The 16,007-nt window shown below is 34.7% G+C and overlaps 1 protein-coding gene across 1 annotated transcript in view; it reads right to left on the bottom strand.

The window, feature by feature from the left end:
* The window catches only part of Smp_143680 (putative laminin), a gene marked incomplete at its 5' end in the record, with an annotated part of 109,653 nt that overhangs the window by 36,189 nt on the left and 57,457 nt on the right, over window positions 1–16,007 (bottom strand). Inside the window, 7 exon segments of the mRNA XM_018797756.1 lie at window positions 4,405–5,218; window positions 6,658–6,816; window positions 8,981–9,067; window positions 9,197–9,371; window positions 9,376–9,437; window positions 14,055–14,338; window positions 15,439–15,737. Coding sequence (XP_018652766.1) covers window positions 4,405–5,218; window positions 6,658–6,816; window positions 8,981–9,067; window positions 9,197–9,371; window positions 9,376–9,437; window positions 14,055–14,338; window positions 15,439–15,737 — 1,880 coding nt within the window.

Here is a 16,007-nt window from a genome sequence, read left to right as displayed (position 1 = left end):
AAATTAAAAAAGTAACATTAAGATATTTACTTCAAGATAAATTGGTATTTTAATTAGCTAAATATGAATAAATACATTGCTCTATGGACTTGTGCTTTAGATAAACAATTCTATATAAAGTCTGTTATGGTTTAAATAGCCCAAGGGGCTAAGTGCCCGACTGTGAAGCTGGGTAACATTAAACACATAAATATTGGTACTAAGGGGCACCAGATATATATGCGCCATACAAATTTCATTTGATATGTGTGAGAGCTGTGATACTGCCCAGGTGCCCAGACCGAAACATATGGTTTTCTGAGGGGGCCACACCCCGAGCCCTTGACCTAAAGGTCTGATCCACAGGGCAGCGAGGCATCGTGAAGAGATGCAGTCCCATGGTAGCCGGTGACCAACGATTGATTCATACGCCATTTGTTCACCATTGGTTCACCATTGGAATCAGGGTTTTCCAGCTCCCCTAGGTGGACTTTCCGTGTCCACCAACCCGGTTAAAACGCCGGACATTCGCTTTTCGTCCTTTCAATTTCGTAAACAACACCCCCGCCACGAGAAGGCAGTGAGTAGGATTTCCCTCGCAGAGGCTATATACGCATGGCCATATGAGGGCATTTGGAGAGGGAGAGCGGACTCTCTCCACTCTCGGCCGTACCAGGGCATTTGAGGGCTAAGAAAAGCCGTGCGCCGGCCGGGAGTAATATAGGTTTAAATCTTCTAAAGAGTATCAATCCCGTCATTCTAGAATAATATATGGATCATGACCTTGGAGTCGCTTTCTCAATCCTCATCGGTTCGGTAGTACACTTCAAAACTAACATCAATAAATTAACAAACAAATCAATGTCCATAAAAGACTTACGGTCTATTTAGTTTTTTTTTCCGGTGACAAAATTCATTTGATGTACATAAATAAAGAAAAGAAAAGAAGAAATTATACAGAGAAATTAAGATTGTACAGTATGAATGAATAAAATTTATTAAACAATAATTTTCAGAAGGGGTTTTGTGGAGATTTAGTATTTTCAGTGAATTAAGAAGTGAAGTAAGAATAGAAGCTTCGCGAGTGCGAGATCATGGATGCGCACTGCCACTGAGGAGTCCCATAATAGGACGGAAAGGTCGTCCAATGCTTCCAGGTTCCCCATGGTGGTCTAACATCAATTGACTCACGCTTTCAACTATGAAAACAATAATTTATTGATCATAATTCTTTAAAATAAGTGGATGATAAATGTATGCCCTTGTTGAACTACCTGTTGTCTTGATATACAACAATGATTTAGAAATTATTAGTCAATACTTAGAAACTATTTTACACTGTCGTGGAATAGCTGCCAAAATTGTTTGAACTATTTGTTTAATACGGAGAGTCTTCAATTACGTAAATCCTAATACATTATTGGTCATGTATAGTGTTCTTTTGTCAGTTCGGAACTGGAGTACTACATACAAGCATCCAGAGATTATGTGCTGCGTCAGAAGACAAGCCCTCACATGGAATCCTGAAGGCCAAAGTAGAAGAGGAAGATCAAAGAACACATTACGCCGAGAAATGGAGGCAAACATGAGGAGAATAAACAAAAGTTCGATAGAACTAGAAAGGAAGGCTCAGGACAGAGTGTTTTGGAGAATACTGGTCGGAGGCCTATGCTCCATTGGGAGTAACAGGCGTAAGTAAGTAAGTAAGTAGGTAAGTTAGTAAGAGATTATGTGAAAGAAGGTAGTAAGTTATTGGTAAACGTTTAGAGATTCATGAATTAGTTTATTTCGGAAGTGTCAAATCTTTTGTACGATGAGCAACCGTCTAAGCCTCTTGTTATAAGGAGGCATTAAAAGTGACTTATCACTGTCTCAAAATTACATAATAATAATTTTTCATCTTATGTAACTTCATTTTTCTTGTCTTCAACAAAATAGAATATACAAGGATAATTCTATGAACTCCTCAGGCTAGGAAATTACCATTTTTCAGCTGACTATTAACATTTACTATAGGAATAGAAACTGATGGAACGTCGTGATTGAAGTTCCATCTGTCAATTCATCCGAATGTAAACTGGATCAACTGAGAAGCTTCATCGCCTGAAGTAACTCAAAGTATAGAACCTACTGCCTTTCCCTAAGTGAAACTCTAAGATAGTTCTACCGTAATTGAATAAAAACACTTTTCCTAAATAAAAGACTGTCATTTCATCTACTACAAGTATTCTAACTATTGCTGTTTAAATTAATTTATCTAGTAATGTAGGTTGCTCGAAACAGAATACTGAATTCATCTTTTACCTTATATGAGACTCGTGTTAGATGAATGCTAAAGCTTAGATCACACGGTCATCACTATACAAGTCTGAGCACTATTTATTCAGTCTACAAAGTGATGATAGCCATCGACTTATCCAGATTAATAATAATGCATCCAAATAATCTAGACTGTGATTGTCTAACGAGGGAGGACAGACCAAATAGACAATTATGATTGATTTACACGTAATAATCAGATAGACAGAAGAACAAATAAATAGATATAAATTTATAGTATCCGTCACAAACCTCTAGGAGCAATATCATTTCAAAGGTATATTTATTGCCCTAAATTTTATTAAATTCAATTAGTATTGTTGGTTTGAATATTCCCATTGATGTTTAGGACTTCAACTGGTCAGTCTCTAATTGGCATATGTGCATCCTGTGCGTATTGCCTCGATATAGCCTTAATTCACAAGCATTGTAAGCAAAGATGGATAGTGGCTAGTAGTGAAATCCAGTTTGACGCGCGTTATCCACTCAGCTACTGAGTCCTGATAGCCACTTGCTTGTGCAAGTGACGATGGAGTTTGAAGCGAAAGGTACTGGGTTCGAGTCCCACAGTGACCATCAACTCAGATGAAGGTACATCCAACTGACGAGTCCCAAATAGGACGAAACACGAGTCCTGGATTCCACTACTAACCACTATCCATCTTTGCCTAAATTTTATTGTTTTAGATTTGTTTTGAACTGACTAAAGATGTTTGCTAACCACGTCGTCTACTTACACTCTTTTATAAAACATTGTACAACCTGATTACTAAAAATCTCATGAATTGCCATCATAGTATCTTGTATATTTTCGTCATTTTCTGTCCTGTGGAAAAGCCAAAGTGATTACTATAGAATTTATACACTAAATTTACCCAACATTAGAATGAAATATCATAGGAGTAAGACCAATTTTCAAATTTTACCAGTGAGCATGAATGGCAGATGGGAGAGGGCAAACCAGCTGCCATCTGAAGAGGAAATTAGGAAAAGACGTTGGAAGTGGATCGGACATACATTAAGGAAATCACCAATGTGCATCACGAGGCAATCCCTAACTTGGAATCCGGAAGGGAAGCAGAAAAGAGGAAGGCCAAAGAACACATTACGTCGGGAAATGGAAGCAGATATGAAAAGGATGAATGTTAACTGGAAAGAACTGGAAAGGATTGCCCAGGACAGAGTTGGATGGAGAATGCTCGTGAGCGGCCTATGCTCCTCGACGAGGGGTAACAGACGTAAGTAAGTAAGTAATGAATGGCAGATAATCGTTGTGTAGGAAAGTAAGTAATATTTGTTGAGATCTCACGAGAATTCCTCTATAGGATCTCCAGAAGTCAGAGAAAGGCCTAGAACATTTCGTCAAATCGGCATGTTCTATGAATTCTTTTAGAAAATTAATTGGTTGTGTCAAACACTACTTGGATGATTACTTACTCTGCTACTTAATTGAGAATGTTTCCACGAATTTCTAGAGTTAAACAGCCATCAACAAACCTATAAATAAGTTTGCTTTTTGTACATAAACGAACACAGAAGTAAAGCTTCTATTCTTACTTCACTCTTTTCACTTAATATTCGGAGTTCATATCTAGGAGTATTTAAGGAGCCTAGGATGCGGCTACGAAGTTAGTATCAAGTGTTCGTGTAGTGGGCACATCATAATTATAAAAATTTATTCAGCCAGTCCTTTGTTTCAAATCATGGTAGGATCTGTTACAAATGTGCATTGATTCAAGTTACACACCAAATTAATACAACTAGATGAAATTACCAAGACAAATACCAGGATTGTAGATGGAGTTACAGTATGAGTGGTAATAGAAAAGACTCCACACAGATAATGTGAACAGAGAGGGGGGAACGAACTTGTACTTTAATATATATAACATAGTTTCAAAACTTAAGATCTAGAGGAGGACAAAGAGTCAATGCATTTGCGACAACTACATTAGACTATGAGTCATATCACTTAGCATCTCTAAAAATTGGTTAATGTATTTCAATAAACCTCAGCCGAGTAGTCTGAACCTACATCGTACCATAATGTGATAATCCAAAATTCTTACAATATTATTTTCATTAAGCATATCATTCATAACTTACAATTGACACTGATATTCTTTTGGTTTAGAACATTCAAGATTAGCATCAGCAAAATTAGCAATACTAATAGGCGTCCCACTTAACCTTAAGTTGAACATACAAAATTTGATTGATTCCATTGACATAAGTCGTGACCAGAATTCCTCAGCACCATTATCACCCCACGCTTCGGGGTTACTTAAACGACTACTAGATTGCATAACTCCTCCAATACGTAATTCCATTTGTCTATCCATAATAAGATTTGCTTCTTGATCAAGTGTTCCATTTGTTGTAGCTGTTTGTCTTATCTCAGGAAATACATCACCACGATCTTGGAATGGTCTTTCCATGAGTATCATTCTTGTCTCACCACCAACTGATGTAACACGTGTATGATACCAAGTATTTGTAGTAACTGGACCTAGTTCTAAGATTCCATTTGGAGTATTCCATGAAAAGCGTAATCTAGCATCAGGTGCTTCAATAGTGAATGCAAACATTTGTGTATGTCCTTCAAAAGCTCTACGTCCAACCATTAATACACTACTTATACTTGATAAAGTTGGTAAATTATTTAAATTAAACCAAAATTCAATATCAAACACTCGAGATTTTGTTAGACTATACGGGACCAATGTGTATACACAATCTTGACCTAATTGTAAAGGAACTGGATCATGAGATAATGAACCATAATTTACATCAAGCATTGAACGTGCTTCATCAGCTAATCGACGTAAATTTAATAATTTTGAATCCAATTGTCTAGCAACAGTTTCAGCTTCATCAATTGATTTAATTAAATATGATTGAGTAATATTTGCTCGATCAACTGTGGTTTCATGAGAAAACAATGATTTCGATGAATAATAATTAATTTCTATAATAAAAAAATCTATTTACAAACTGTAATTCTTAACAAAAAAAGGATTGTAAGTATGAACTTGGCTTTTTCTTGTCTTATAGTTTGAATAACCCTCAAATGCCCTAGTACGGCCGAGGGTGGGGAGAGTCCGCTCTCCCTCTCCAAATGTTCTCACATGACCACGCGTATACAGCCACTATCAGGGAAGTCCTACTCACTGCCTTATCGTGGCATGGATGTTGTTTACGAAATTAAGGGGACCAAAAGTGAATGACTGTAGTTTTAACCGGGTTGGTGGATATGGAGGATCCAGCTAGGGGAGTTGGAAAACCAAAATTCCAAACCAATGGAGCACATGGACTCCAGGATCCTGATGGAACAAAAAAAGTATGTACCTATTGTTAGTCACCGGCTACCACGGGACTGCATCTCCTGACGTTGCTCCATAGAGTTGTGGATTTGACCTTCAGATCAAAGGTTTGGGGTGTGGCCCCGTGTGTGTAGTCAGGTTTCTTTCAGTATTTTATATTATGAGCTTCGAGTCATGATTGAATTGAGTACAATAGAGAACTAACCAGCCACTTGATATCGCCTTCTGATTGGTCATGCGGTTAGAAACGAACTCAAAGACCAATAATCGTTAAGATCTTTCATTGGTCAGTGTGTAAATTCGTGAAATTGGTTACTTGTCTGACTGCCGACATGGTACATGACCTCAATTATCAGTTCGTAAGCTACAACAAATCCTTAACAGCCCTCTTCTCAAGATAAAACAGTTTCGCTTTAGAGTAAGACTGCTCAACAGTATAACAAAATAAGAATATCCATTGATGTAGAGGTTGTGAAGATTGTTTATATAAATATCGAGTATGTTTGGTCCTTAAAATCATGGAGCATTTGAATAAAGTCCTAAGTACATAAATTGATGGAATGAGTAATATATGATTCTTGCTGGAAGCCATTGAAGGTTCATTGGAAAAGATACTCTGGAATTTAAGGAAAATTGTTGAAAGTACCTCAACTAATCAACAATCTTTGAAAATTTTTAAGAGAAACCTAGAAAATGATTGATTGAGCTTTTGTTATCCCGATTGGATAGTTACCGAATTTTTTACTACTTTCAACATGTTTTCTAGATTTTTCTCGAATCACGAAGTTGTATATAATCTTATAAGTATCTTTACATCATGTGCTGAATCTAATCTCCCGAGTAGGGCTTTGTCTATACTATGCACCTTCAATTTTGTGTTCAGAGATCAAGTGTTGGAGATTTTTGGAGATTAAAAAGAGGTTGGTAAGAGAGGTCCACGTGTTCACAAATATAGAAACAAATGTTTTCGCAAATGTAAATTTTTTTTATTTTTAGCACATTAGAAAAACTGTAGTAATAATTTGTTAGAACTAACCTAGAGTTTTAGCTGTTCCTTGTATTTGAGAAAATCGATTCTCCATTCCTTGTAAACGATCATGTAGTTCATTATAACGCCCTAACTGTACTTGTAATTTATCTGAGGCATTTTGAACTAAGGGTTTTGTATCTTTCAAAAATTGTTGTATTGAATCAACTAGAATGAAAGAGAAGGTTAAAAAATACACAAAATAATGTTAACTGGTCTTGTAAATGTTTGTCGGTATCGATTGAAGTAAGCCTGAACAAGATTAGCTATTTCTTCAGCGGGAAATCGACAGTGATAATCAGACTGAAGAATTGTTAATTTAAAGCATTCCAGGGGGATGGAGGTAGCTGGAAGGAAATCACAGATCAAGCTTTTATACAAGATGACCTCCGTCAGTAATGTATGCATAAAATCCTGATTAAACAAATGGTTCTCGGGGAACTTCAGCCCATGTCATCCAGTATGAAGCGTTATCATTAACCTACTTGAGCATTCTCTGACCTCCTATAGGACTATGATGTGTATATTGGTTGGTCACTGAATGGTACAAAATATCATGTTTGTTTGATTTTTTTGGTGCTGATTAAATTCCATCAGTTCAGCTGCAGTGTGGCCATTAGTCTTAGTGACTCAAAATCGTTTTTAGGTTAGAGGTAGTTGATAGGAAATCCTAGATTTCTTGATCCTTGACATTTACCTGCAAGGAAATATTTCAATTCCATCTATGTAATAAAGTGGATATTGAAAGACAAGATGAACATGATAGAGCCCATTACTCAGTGAGTGTTAAGAATTTAAGTCTACCTAACCAAAATCTCATGCAAGGATTGAAGCTAAAAATATAGACCATTTGATCACAATTCACCGAACTGAATATATAGTTTTAGATATGAGAGTGAAAGTTCTTGCTTCAGTGATCAGTGAGCTAACGCAAATTACTTTCTAAGAAGCTCACAAACAGAAAGGTTTGCATTACTTAGACGTTTTTCTATATTTTGTACGTACGTAATTATTCCCATCCATCAATCTTTGTTTTTTACGCTTCCATACTACTGAATATTGGTTAGTAGTGCAAGTAGTATTGTACAAATTTAAAACCGCTAACATAGTTGTGTAGTTTACCATGATGTGACTATAAATTTCTGTTCTCAATCGTTTATTTATAGGAATAAATTTCCTCCTGGTTGCATTCCTGATTATATAACCAACTATCTCGTACAAGAGAGAAAAATTATCTTAATTCCTCCTTTAAAACACTTAACTAGTGTCGATCCGGGACTTATTGAACCTATAAAATAAATTATTCGTCATAAAATGTAAAATGATCTCAATAAGTGTTGGAGAATTTAAAGTATGACTTAGAAGAGTAGAAGATATGTGTATGCTCCAAGTTATTGACTATAGATGTTACTCGCATATCGTTTAATGACTTGATGTCTAATCTTGAGGTTAGGTACAAGGTGGTAGACAAATTCTGCACATAGATTGATGAGATTATGAACCTTAGTCTATTGAATTGGTCAGAACATGTATTACTTACGCCTACCTCGACCTACGATATCAACTGGTGTGGGAGTAAGTTGGAAGATGTTAAGCTCAACCAAACTATGATGCTACATTAATCTACAAAACCAGTGACTACTGATATAAGCTTTGTGAGTAGATTATAACTATCTGATTGACATCTACCCAATTATTTTAACTAATAGTTTTAGATGTTAAGTGACATAGCTCAGAATTAGTCATAGTGGAGTAAATTATTTCCTTCGTTACTATTCATCTTGATAATCTTATCTCGTTATGTTACTGATACATAGGAATCTGTGCCAAAAACTACTTTTATCAGGCTGTACGCTGATTATAGCTAAATAATTTATAAAATATACATTGGTAAGTGTTGAGGATGTTAGATTCCCAGAACTCACTTGGTGAATGACTTATTTTTGTAATTTTATTTTGAAAATTTAAATTTCCTTGTTTTCGCGCCAAAAGCGCTCTTAAATTCTATTGGTCCGTTGTATCTTTTAGTATGCTATTTTGTAACGTTTCCCAAAGACAGTTTTATTATATATATATATATATATATATGTTTGTTTTCTTCCTGTTATGATTGCTTGTACTTCGTCTGCTTACTCCCATCTTAGACTTCTCACTCTAGTTAGCGGAGCTTGGGACAACAGATTAGAATAGCTTATCGTGTCACTATGTCATTTACCTTCGTCATAAGCATCAAGTATATCAATGAATTTTTAAATCTAATTTCTAAGTACAATGGATCATTGAAGTATTTCATAATCTACACAATTAGAAATAAACACTATTCTTCACTTACCTTTATTTGTTATATCTTTTGTTAATTTTAAATTATTTTTAGCAATTTGATTTAATGTACTTAAATCATTTTCAGTAGTTTGTAATTCTTTATCAAGTATATTTAATGTTTCATTATGTGAGTTATAAATAATTGAATAATTATTTAATATATCTGTAATTTGATCACGTTTATTAATAATTGTATTTAATCGTTGTTGCCATGTTATCTGTTTACCATCTATAGTTGTAGTACTATTAAAAAATGCATTTTCTGCTTCATTTGTTGCATTCTCAGCTAAATTTATATTATCAATAATGAATTGATATGCATTATAGGCTAAATAAGTACGATTTAATTGATCTGATGGTATTAAACTATCAATGATACGTTTTGATTCTTGTTCTATTGGTTCAATTGTATGTGTTATCAATTCTGGTGGTATATAAATTTGTCTTGAATCTGGTAATTGAATTTGACTTAATTGTTGAATAAGTTGTTTTAATTGTTCAATTCGATTTATTTGTTCTTGATTCGTATGTAATTGTTCAAGTTTCAATAATTCTTGATCTAAGTTTTTGGATTCTTTGTCAAAGGATTGTAATGTGGATAGACTTGTTGTAGTTTTGACAGTATCAACTAGTGTATCAGCTTTTTTCTAAATAATAATTATGAAAATAATTGAACATTACAGCTAATATCTTTGTAAAAAAAAGTACTTCTTATTCAGAAGGGGTTTTGTGGAGATTTCAGTGTTTTCATAGTTAAAATCCTGAGTCAGTTGAAGCTATATCATCATGGAAAACCTGGAAACACTGCTTGACGGCCGTTTCGTCCCAAATGTGGGACTCCTCAGTGGTAGTGCACATCCACGATCCTGCCTCGCGAGATCTCCACAAAACCTCCTTCTGATAATAATCATACGCTCACTAGTGACTAGCTCCATGAAGTATTTCCTAGGGTTCCAGTGAGAAGCAGTAACCAATGAAGTCCAACCAGGTCTATTGTCAGATATTAACTCACTGAAGACAATTAGTGAACGGTTGCTCAATTTTGTGGATTGACTGAAGTTAGACATTAACACCGTTGGATTCCGACCGGCTCAGTGGTCTAGTGGTTAAGCGCTCACGCACGAGAATGATAGATCCTGGGTTAGAATCTCACGAGAGAGAATCATGGATGCGCACTGCCACTGAGGAGTCCCACAATACGTCGGAACGGCCTAGCTTCAATTGATTCATGATTTCAAGAGATATAGAATCCATTTATAATATAATCTTTCTTAACCCTTCTATCAACATCATAGTTTCCATCAAAAACAAAAAGGAATATATAAAATAACTTACTATACCCATATCTAATTCATTCATTAATAATTTAGTATAATTACTAATACGATATAATTGATTCATTTCATAATTCATTAAAAATTGTTGTAATTCTTGGTATCTATTAAATTTTATTAAGTAATTATTAATTTTATTAGACCATCACGGAAAAAATGGAAGCACTGCTTGATGGCTGTTTCGTCTTATTGTGTAAATCCTCAGTGGCAGTGCGCATGCACGATCCCACCTCTCGAGATCATGATTTCAACTATATAAAATTACTAAAATCTCCACAAAACCTCATTCTGATTATGATCATACACTCACTAGTGGTATTTCCTAGAGTTCTAGTGAGAAGCAATAACCAGTGGAGTTTAATCAGGTCTGTTAGGAGAGATCAACTCACTAAAGACAATAAGTGAACGGTTGCTCAATTTTTTGGATTGGTTGAAGTTAGACATTAACACCGTTGGATGCCTACCGGCTCAGTGGTCTAGATGGTAAGCATTCACCTACGAGACTGATAGATCTTGAGTTAGAATCGTGAGTGTGGGATCATGGATGTGCACTACCACTAAAGCATCCCACAATGAGACGAAACGGCCATCAAACAGTACTTCCAGGTTTTCCATGATGGTATACCTTCAATGGACTCATTATTTCAATGATATAGAATGCATTTATATCAAATAACTTACTATACCCATATCTAATTCATTCATTAATAATTTAGTATAATTACTAATACGATATAATTGATTCATTTCATAATTCATTAAAAATTGTTGTAATTCTTGGTATCTATTAAATTTTATTAAATAATTATTAATTTTATTAGATTGTTGTTTTATTATTTGTATGAATTCATTAATTTCTTTATTAATTTTATTAAATTGTAATTCAATATTAATTAACCATAAATCAGTATGATTTAATTGAATATTAATTAAATTATTTTTAATTTGTTGAGCTTCATCATACCAACGTTTTAATTCTTCTTCTTCATTTATAATTGGTTGATTAAATTCTTGTTTTAATAAATTATTCATCCAATTATATAATTGATTTTCTATTGATTGACTTTCATTATATAATTGATTAATTTGTTTAATTAGATTACAATTAGATTGATTTAAGGTTTCTTGTTTTATTAGAATTACACTTATATAACTTTGATTGATTTCATTAAATTGCCTGGTTAATTGTTTTGTACGTAGAATAATTTCATTTTCTAATTGTTGATTAGATTCAATAAAACGTGCTTTATTGAATTCAATTTGTTGTTTTAATTTAGATAAACCTTGATAGGCTAATGTTGTTATATTTAATTCATTAATTTGTAATTTAATATAATCTGATTTAATAAGTAATTCACCAGTACATGGACCACGACAATCTATAATTAGAAGAAATACACACACAAACACACACACAAAGAAGAAGAAGAAGAAGATTACGTAACATAGAAATTAGAATAATTCAAACATAAGTAAAAATATGAGTTACCATGGGGGAAAAATAGGAATTCATCGATAAAAAATAGTAATAATCGTAACTACAAGGGATGATTATTATAGACTTTGATGGAGTTCTTTTCTCTGATCTGTAAATCTTCTCCATTATCTCAAGAATATTATAGAACTGCCGCTGATGAGTCCCACAATAGGACGAAACGGTCATCAAGCAGCGCTTTCAGGTTTTCCATGGTCGTCTAGCTTCAATTGGCTCATGATTTCAACTATGAAAATACTGAAATCTTTACAAAACGCCCTTCTGATTATTATTAATTTGACTACATTTCAAATTCAATAATCATCGTTATCAACTATTAAAAACAGCTGTCCGTTTTTTCACAAATTCAATACATATTATTCATCTTGCCAATGATAACTAACAAATGCAGTTGCACTTCTACTTGATTGAAAAAAAACTTATCCCGATATACATTCACTGAAAGGAGTATAACAGAATAATGAAATAGATTTGCTGTTTTTCCGAAGTTACAATTTTGATCAAAACTCAGATTGAACAGTCAGACATAGTTAATTATTAAAATTCACTTAGTATTACTTGTTTGAATCTTCTTATTGATGTTTAGGACTTCAACTGGTCGGTCTCTAATTGGCATATGTGCGTACTGTTCGTATTGCCTCGATATAGGCTAAATTCACAAGCATTGTAAGCAAAAATGGAGTGAACATCAATTCTGAGATGCAGGTACATCCAGCTGATGAGTCCCGGATAGGACAAAATGCGCGTCAAACTGGATTCCACTGCTAGCCACTATCCATCTTTGCTAACAATAGTTAATCATTGTAAATAAAATTGGAATGCAACAATGTAAATTCTCATATCCAATCAAAACACTTTATGCTATTTCGATTTGAACGAATCAGATTAAAACGCTGCACCATTAACAGCCAATTAAAAAATGATTACTAGTGACAAAATGTTTGTTCATTTTCACTTGAGCACACACTTTCAAAAGCAAGCTCACCAATCACCAATCGCTGAATTCTTTTCACACCCTTAAATTTCGATTCAATGGGTGGTAGGGGATCATAAGTGCCGTCAAATTAATGTCAACTAATCATGTGTCTGTAGCTTATTTTCGTTTCACTACAACAATGGATTCAGGCTTAGCTAAATCGAATTGACTCACATGTCTTCTCCGATCTGTTTCTATTCACTCTCTCCTCTTCGTCTCGTTTCGCTGATTTACGACTCATTCTTCATAAGCGAAGCTCATGGTTCCGTCGTTTGACAGTAGATCAAATAAACAGTGTTCTCCCTTTACTAATATCGGGAAATACAGACTTTTTTAATCAACTTAGCTTGCGGAACGTACGAAAATCGAATCATGGTACAAGATGTCTGTAGTATGCCTCGTCCTACATTTAGACAATCAAAACGTTCACGTTTGCTCAGTAGTTTTGACAACGGTGACTTAATAAGTAATTTTTAAAAATTCTCAGCGCATATCGTCCAGTTCGGAAGTGAAACATAGATGCATCATGACGTAAACGGTCAGTTGAATTCCTATATCTTCTGTACATGGGATCAAATGAACACAGCTTGTCGGTTTACAGTCATCATAGGAATTGGCGGCACCCATATAATTAAGAAAGAAGAAATTGCAGTCTACCAGTTGGTGATATTAAATGCGTCTATGAAGACTATGTCAATGGCCTTTGAGTTTCTGGCTTGAGAGACATCTGATCGTATTTGAAGGTTTTCAGCGTTTTTCCATGTTATTGTCACGTCTGGTATACCAGCTCGAAAATATTGGGATAAGCGGGCTCTCTGAAACTCCAGAACTCAGTAAAGATTCTGATGGTAATGAAAACGACTTCTGTGAGGGTACCACCTATTTCTATCACCTAGCAAAAAAGAGAGTTTTGGTGAATAAAGCAGATGCACCCGACACAAATTTATTTACCGAACCGTTTTATTATCCAAATAAATCCTTCTAACTCAAGCAAAAAATTAAAGCTAAAACCTTGAATAGGTTTTTAGTTGATTTCCTCGCAAAGCATAGGTCGTATATAATTTCTCACTTGCGGTCTGACTTTCAGTTGGCATATGAGAACAGACATGTCATATGTCTAATACTCAACAAGCTCGTTGACTTATCCGCCTAAATGTATGTTCTCTATTGGAAAGATTAAAGCACATAGGTCAAAGTGAGAGAACATCACCATGTCGTATGGCATTGAGTACAACATCAATTACAGTACTATTAAAAACTTATCATCTGTTTTACATACCACGACACGTTCCATGATCAACAACATGATCTTCTTCACATTGGTCACATCTACGCCCTTTAATACCAGGCCAGCAATCACATTGTCCAGTATCTTGATTACATGTTTCCGATCTTGATCCGCCAATATCACAATCACATGCTTGACACGCAGTCATGCTTGTTGGATCACCGTAATACCCAGGAGCGCATTGTTCACATCGTAAACCAGCATAGCCTACTTTACAAATACATTTATGTGGTAAAAATGAAGGATCGGTTGATGGTGTACACGTGATTGCATAACTTTAGAAAGTGAAAAGAAATGGGAAAGTAAAAGAGATAAAAATTACTTTTGATGCAAAAGATGAAGAAACATAGTAATAAAAACGAAAAGCCTTAAGGACTTCATTATATAGTCGCCAACGAATTTCACATTCATATTGTCTCGTTAAGCCGGCCTACCATTTATGGATCTATTAGGCATAAACTTTCACTTTGAGTCAAATCGATGCGCATCAATAAATTTACATGCACATGTGGAGGAGGTTATATTGGCCGCACAAAGTGAATAGTTACTAAACTTGTCTCAGAACATTGCTCGGTATGGCTTTTAAAAGAGGAATGCAAAACGATCATTAGTTCAATACAGGAGCACGTGATTCCTTCTGGGCGCGTTGCTCCAAAGGATTCGTCCTTTAAATTAATCTATACAGTTAAACGAATTGGATTAAACGTAGGTTGGATCAAAAACTTATACATAACTGAGGGATTGACGATGCACCTATTCAAAACCGAACACTGTGTGTAAAATAGATACGTCCAACCTCTTATCCTTCCATAGCCTTAATTCCCTTCTCCAACATCTTTTATTCGTGTTTTTTTTGCTGTTTTGTACTTTATCAAACCGTAATCAGTTATTTTTATCCTCTAACAATTTTTCATGATTATTATTATTCAGTCATTAATTATGTCCTTCAAGTTGTTAGCTGCTTCTTCATATCTTCCAAGTGGACAGTTATCTCATTCATTTTCCTGTTCTCTTCCAACCTCGTGATCAGTATACAACCTCCTCATATTTCAAATCTCAGATCACTTTATGATACAACCTCTTCTATCTTTCTATACACTTATACATTTATCAAACAACCATAAATACGAATGGATCACTTAAGTAAGTGATTTCGTCGTAAAGGATTTTTATTCAAATCCTGATCTATCATTTTCGTATTCTTACTACGCGTTGTCAAATTAAGGACTTTTAACATTGAGCACAAGTCAGTTAAGCATTCCAGAAACACAACGGTGACAAAAATCCCAACAGGTAGAAAGGCGAACTTAATAATCTGTGTCAGAAAAGCCTAATTAGGCACTACAAAGTATGTTTTTATCAACAAAATACTTACTCAGTTTGTTCTGTAGGACATTGGCATTTAACACATGGTTGTCCAATTTTCGGATCACCCATGTAACCTGTAGCACAATTTCCACAGTTTGGACCTTCTGTGTTACCAGTACAATCCAAGCATATTCCAGTGATTGGATCACAATTCGAAGACATACCATGACAACGGCATTTCTGGGCTCCACCTTCCCAAATTATATGTCCTGTTGGAAGGGTAGGATCAATTATAGAGGTTGGTGGTAGAATTTCACGTCCAGGTTTTGGTTTGATTGGTGGGAAATAAAATCCAGATGAAGCAATCTATCAGGATAAAAACAAGATAATGAAAAGAGACATCATAAAATACAATATTACTAAATAAAGATGAAAAATTCATCTCATGAAAACTATATTATTTGGAAGTCAACTGACTTATCGACAAGATGAACTGAATAAAAGTAAGCCATAGTCAATTCCCGTAATTGTTAAGATTCATTTAAATCACGTAACTCAAATGATTGGTTATTGAGCAATAACTTCTATGTAGCTTTGCTGCTTTCGTAATCAAGGGGTGGGTATAGGTAGAGAGGG

The sequence above is a fragment of the Schistosoma mansoni genome, chromosome 5, assembly GCF_000237925.1.
Source record: "Schistosoma mansoni strain Puerto Rico chromosome 5, complete genome".
Lineage (NCBI taxonomy): Eukaryota > Metazoa > Platyhelminthes > Trematoda > Strigeidida > Schistosomatidae > Schistosoma > Schistosoma mansoni.
Note: the sequence above shows the minus strand (reverse complement) of the source record. Positions and strands in the feature narration are given on the sequence as shown.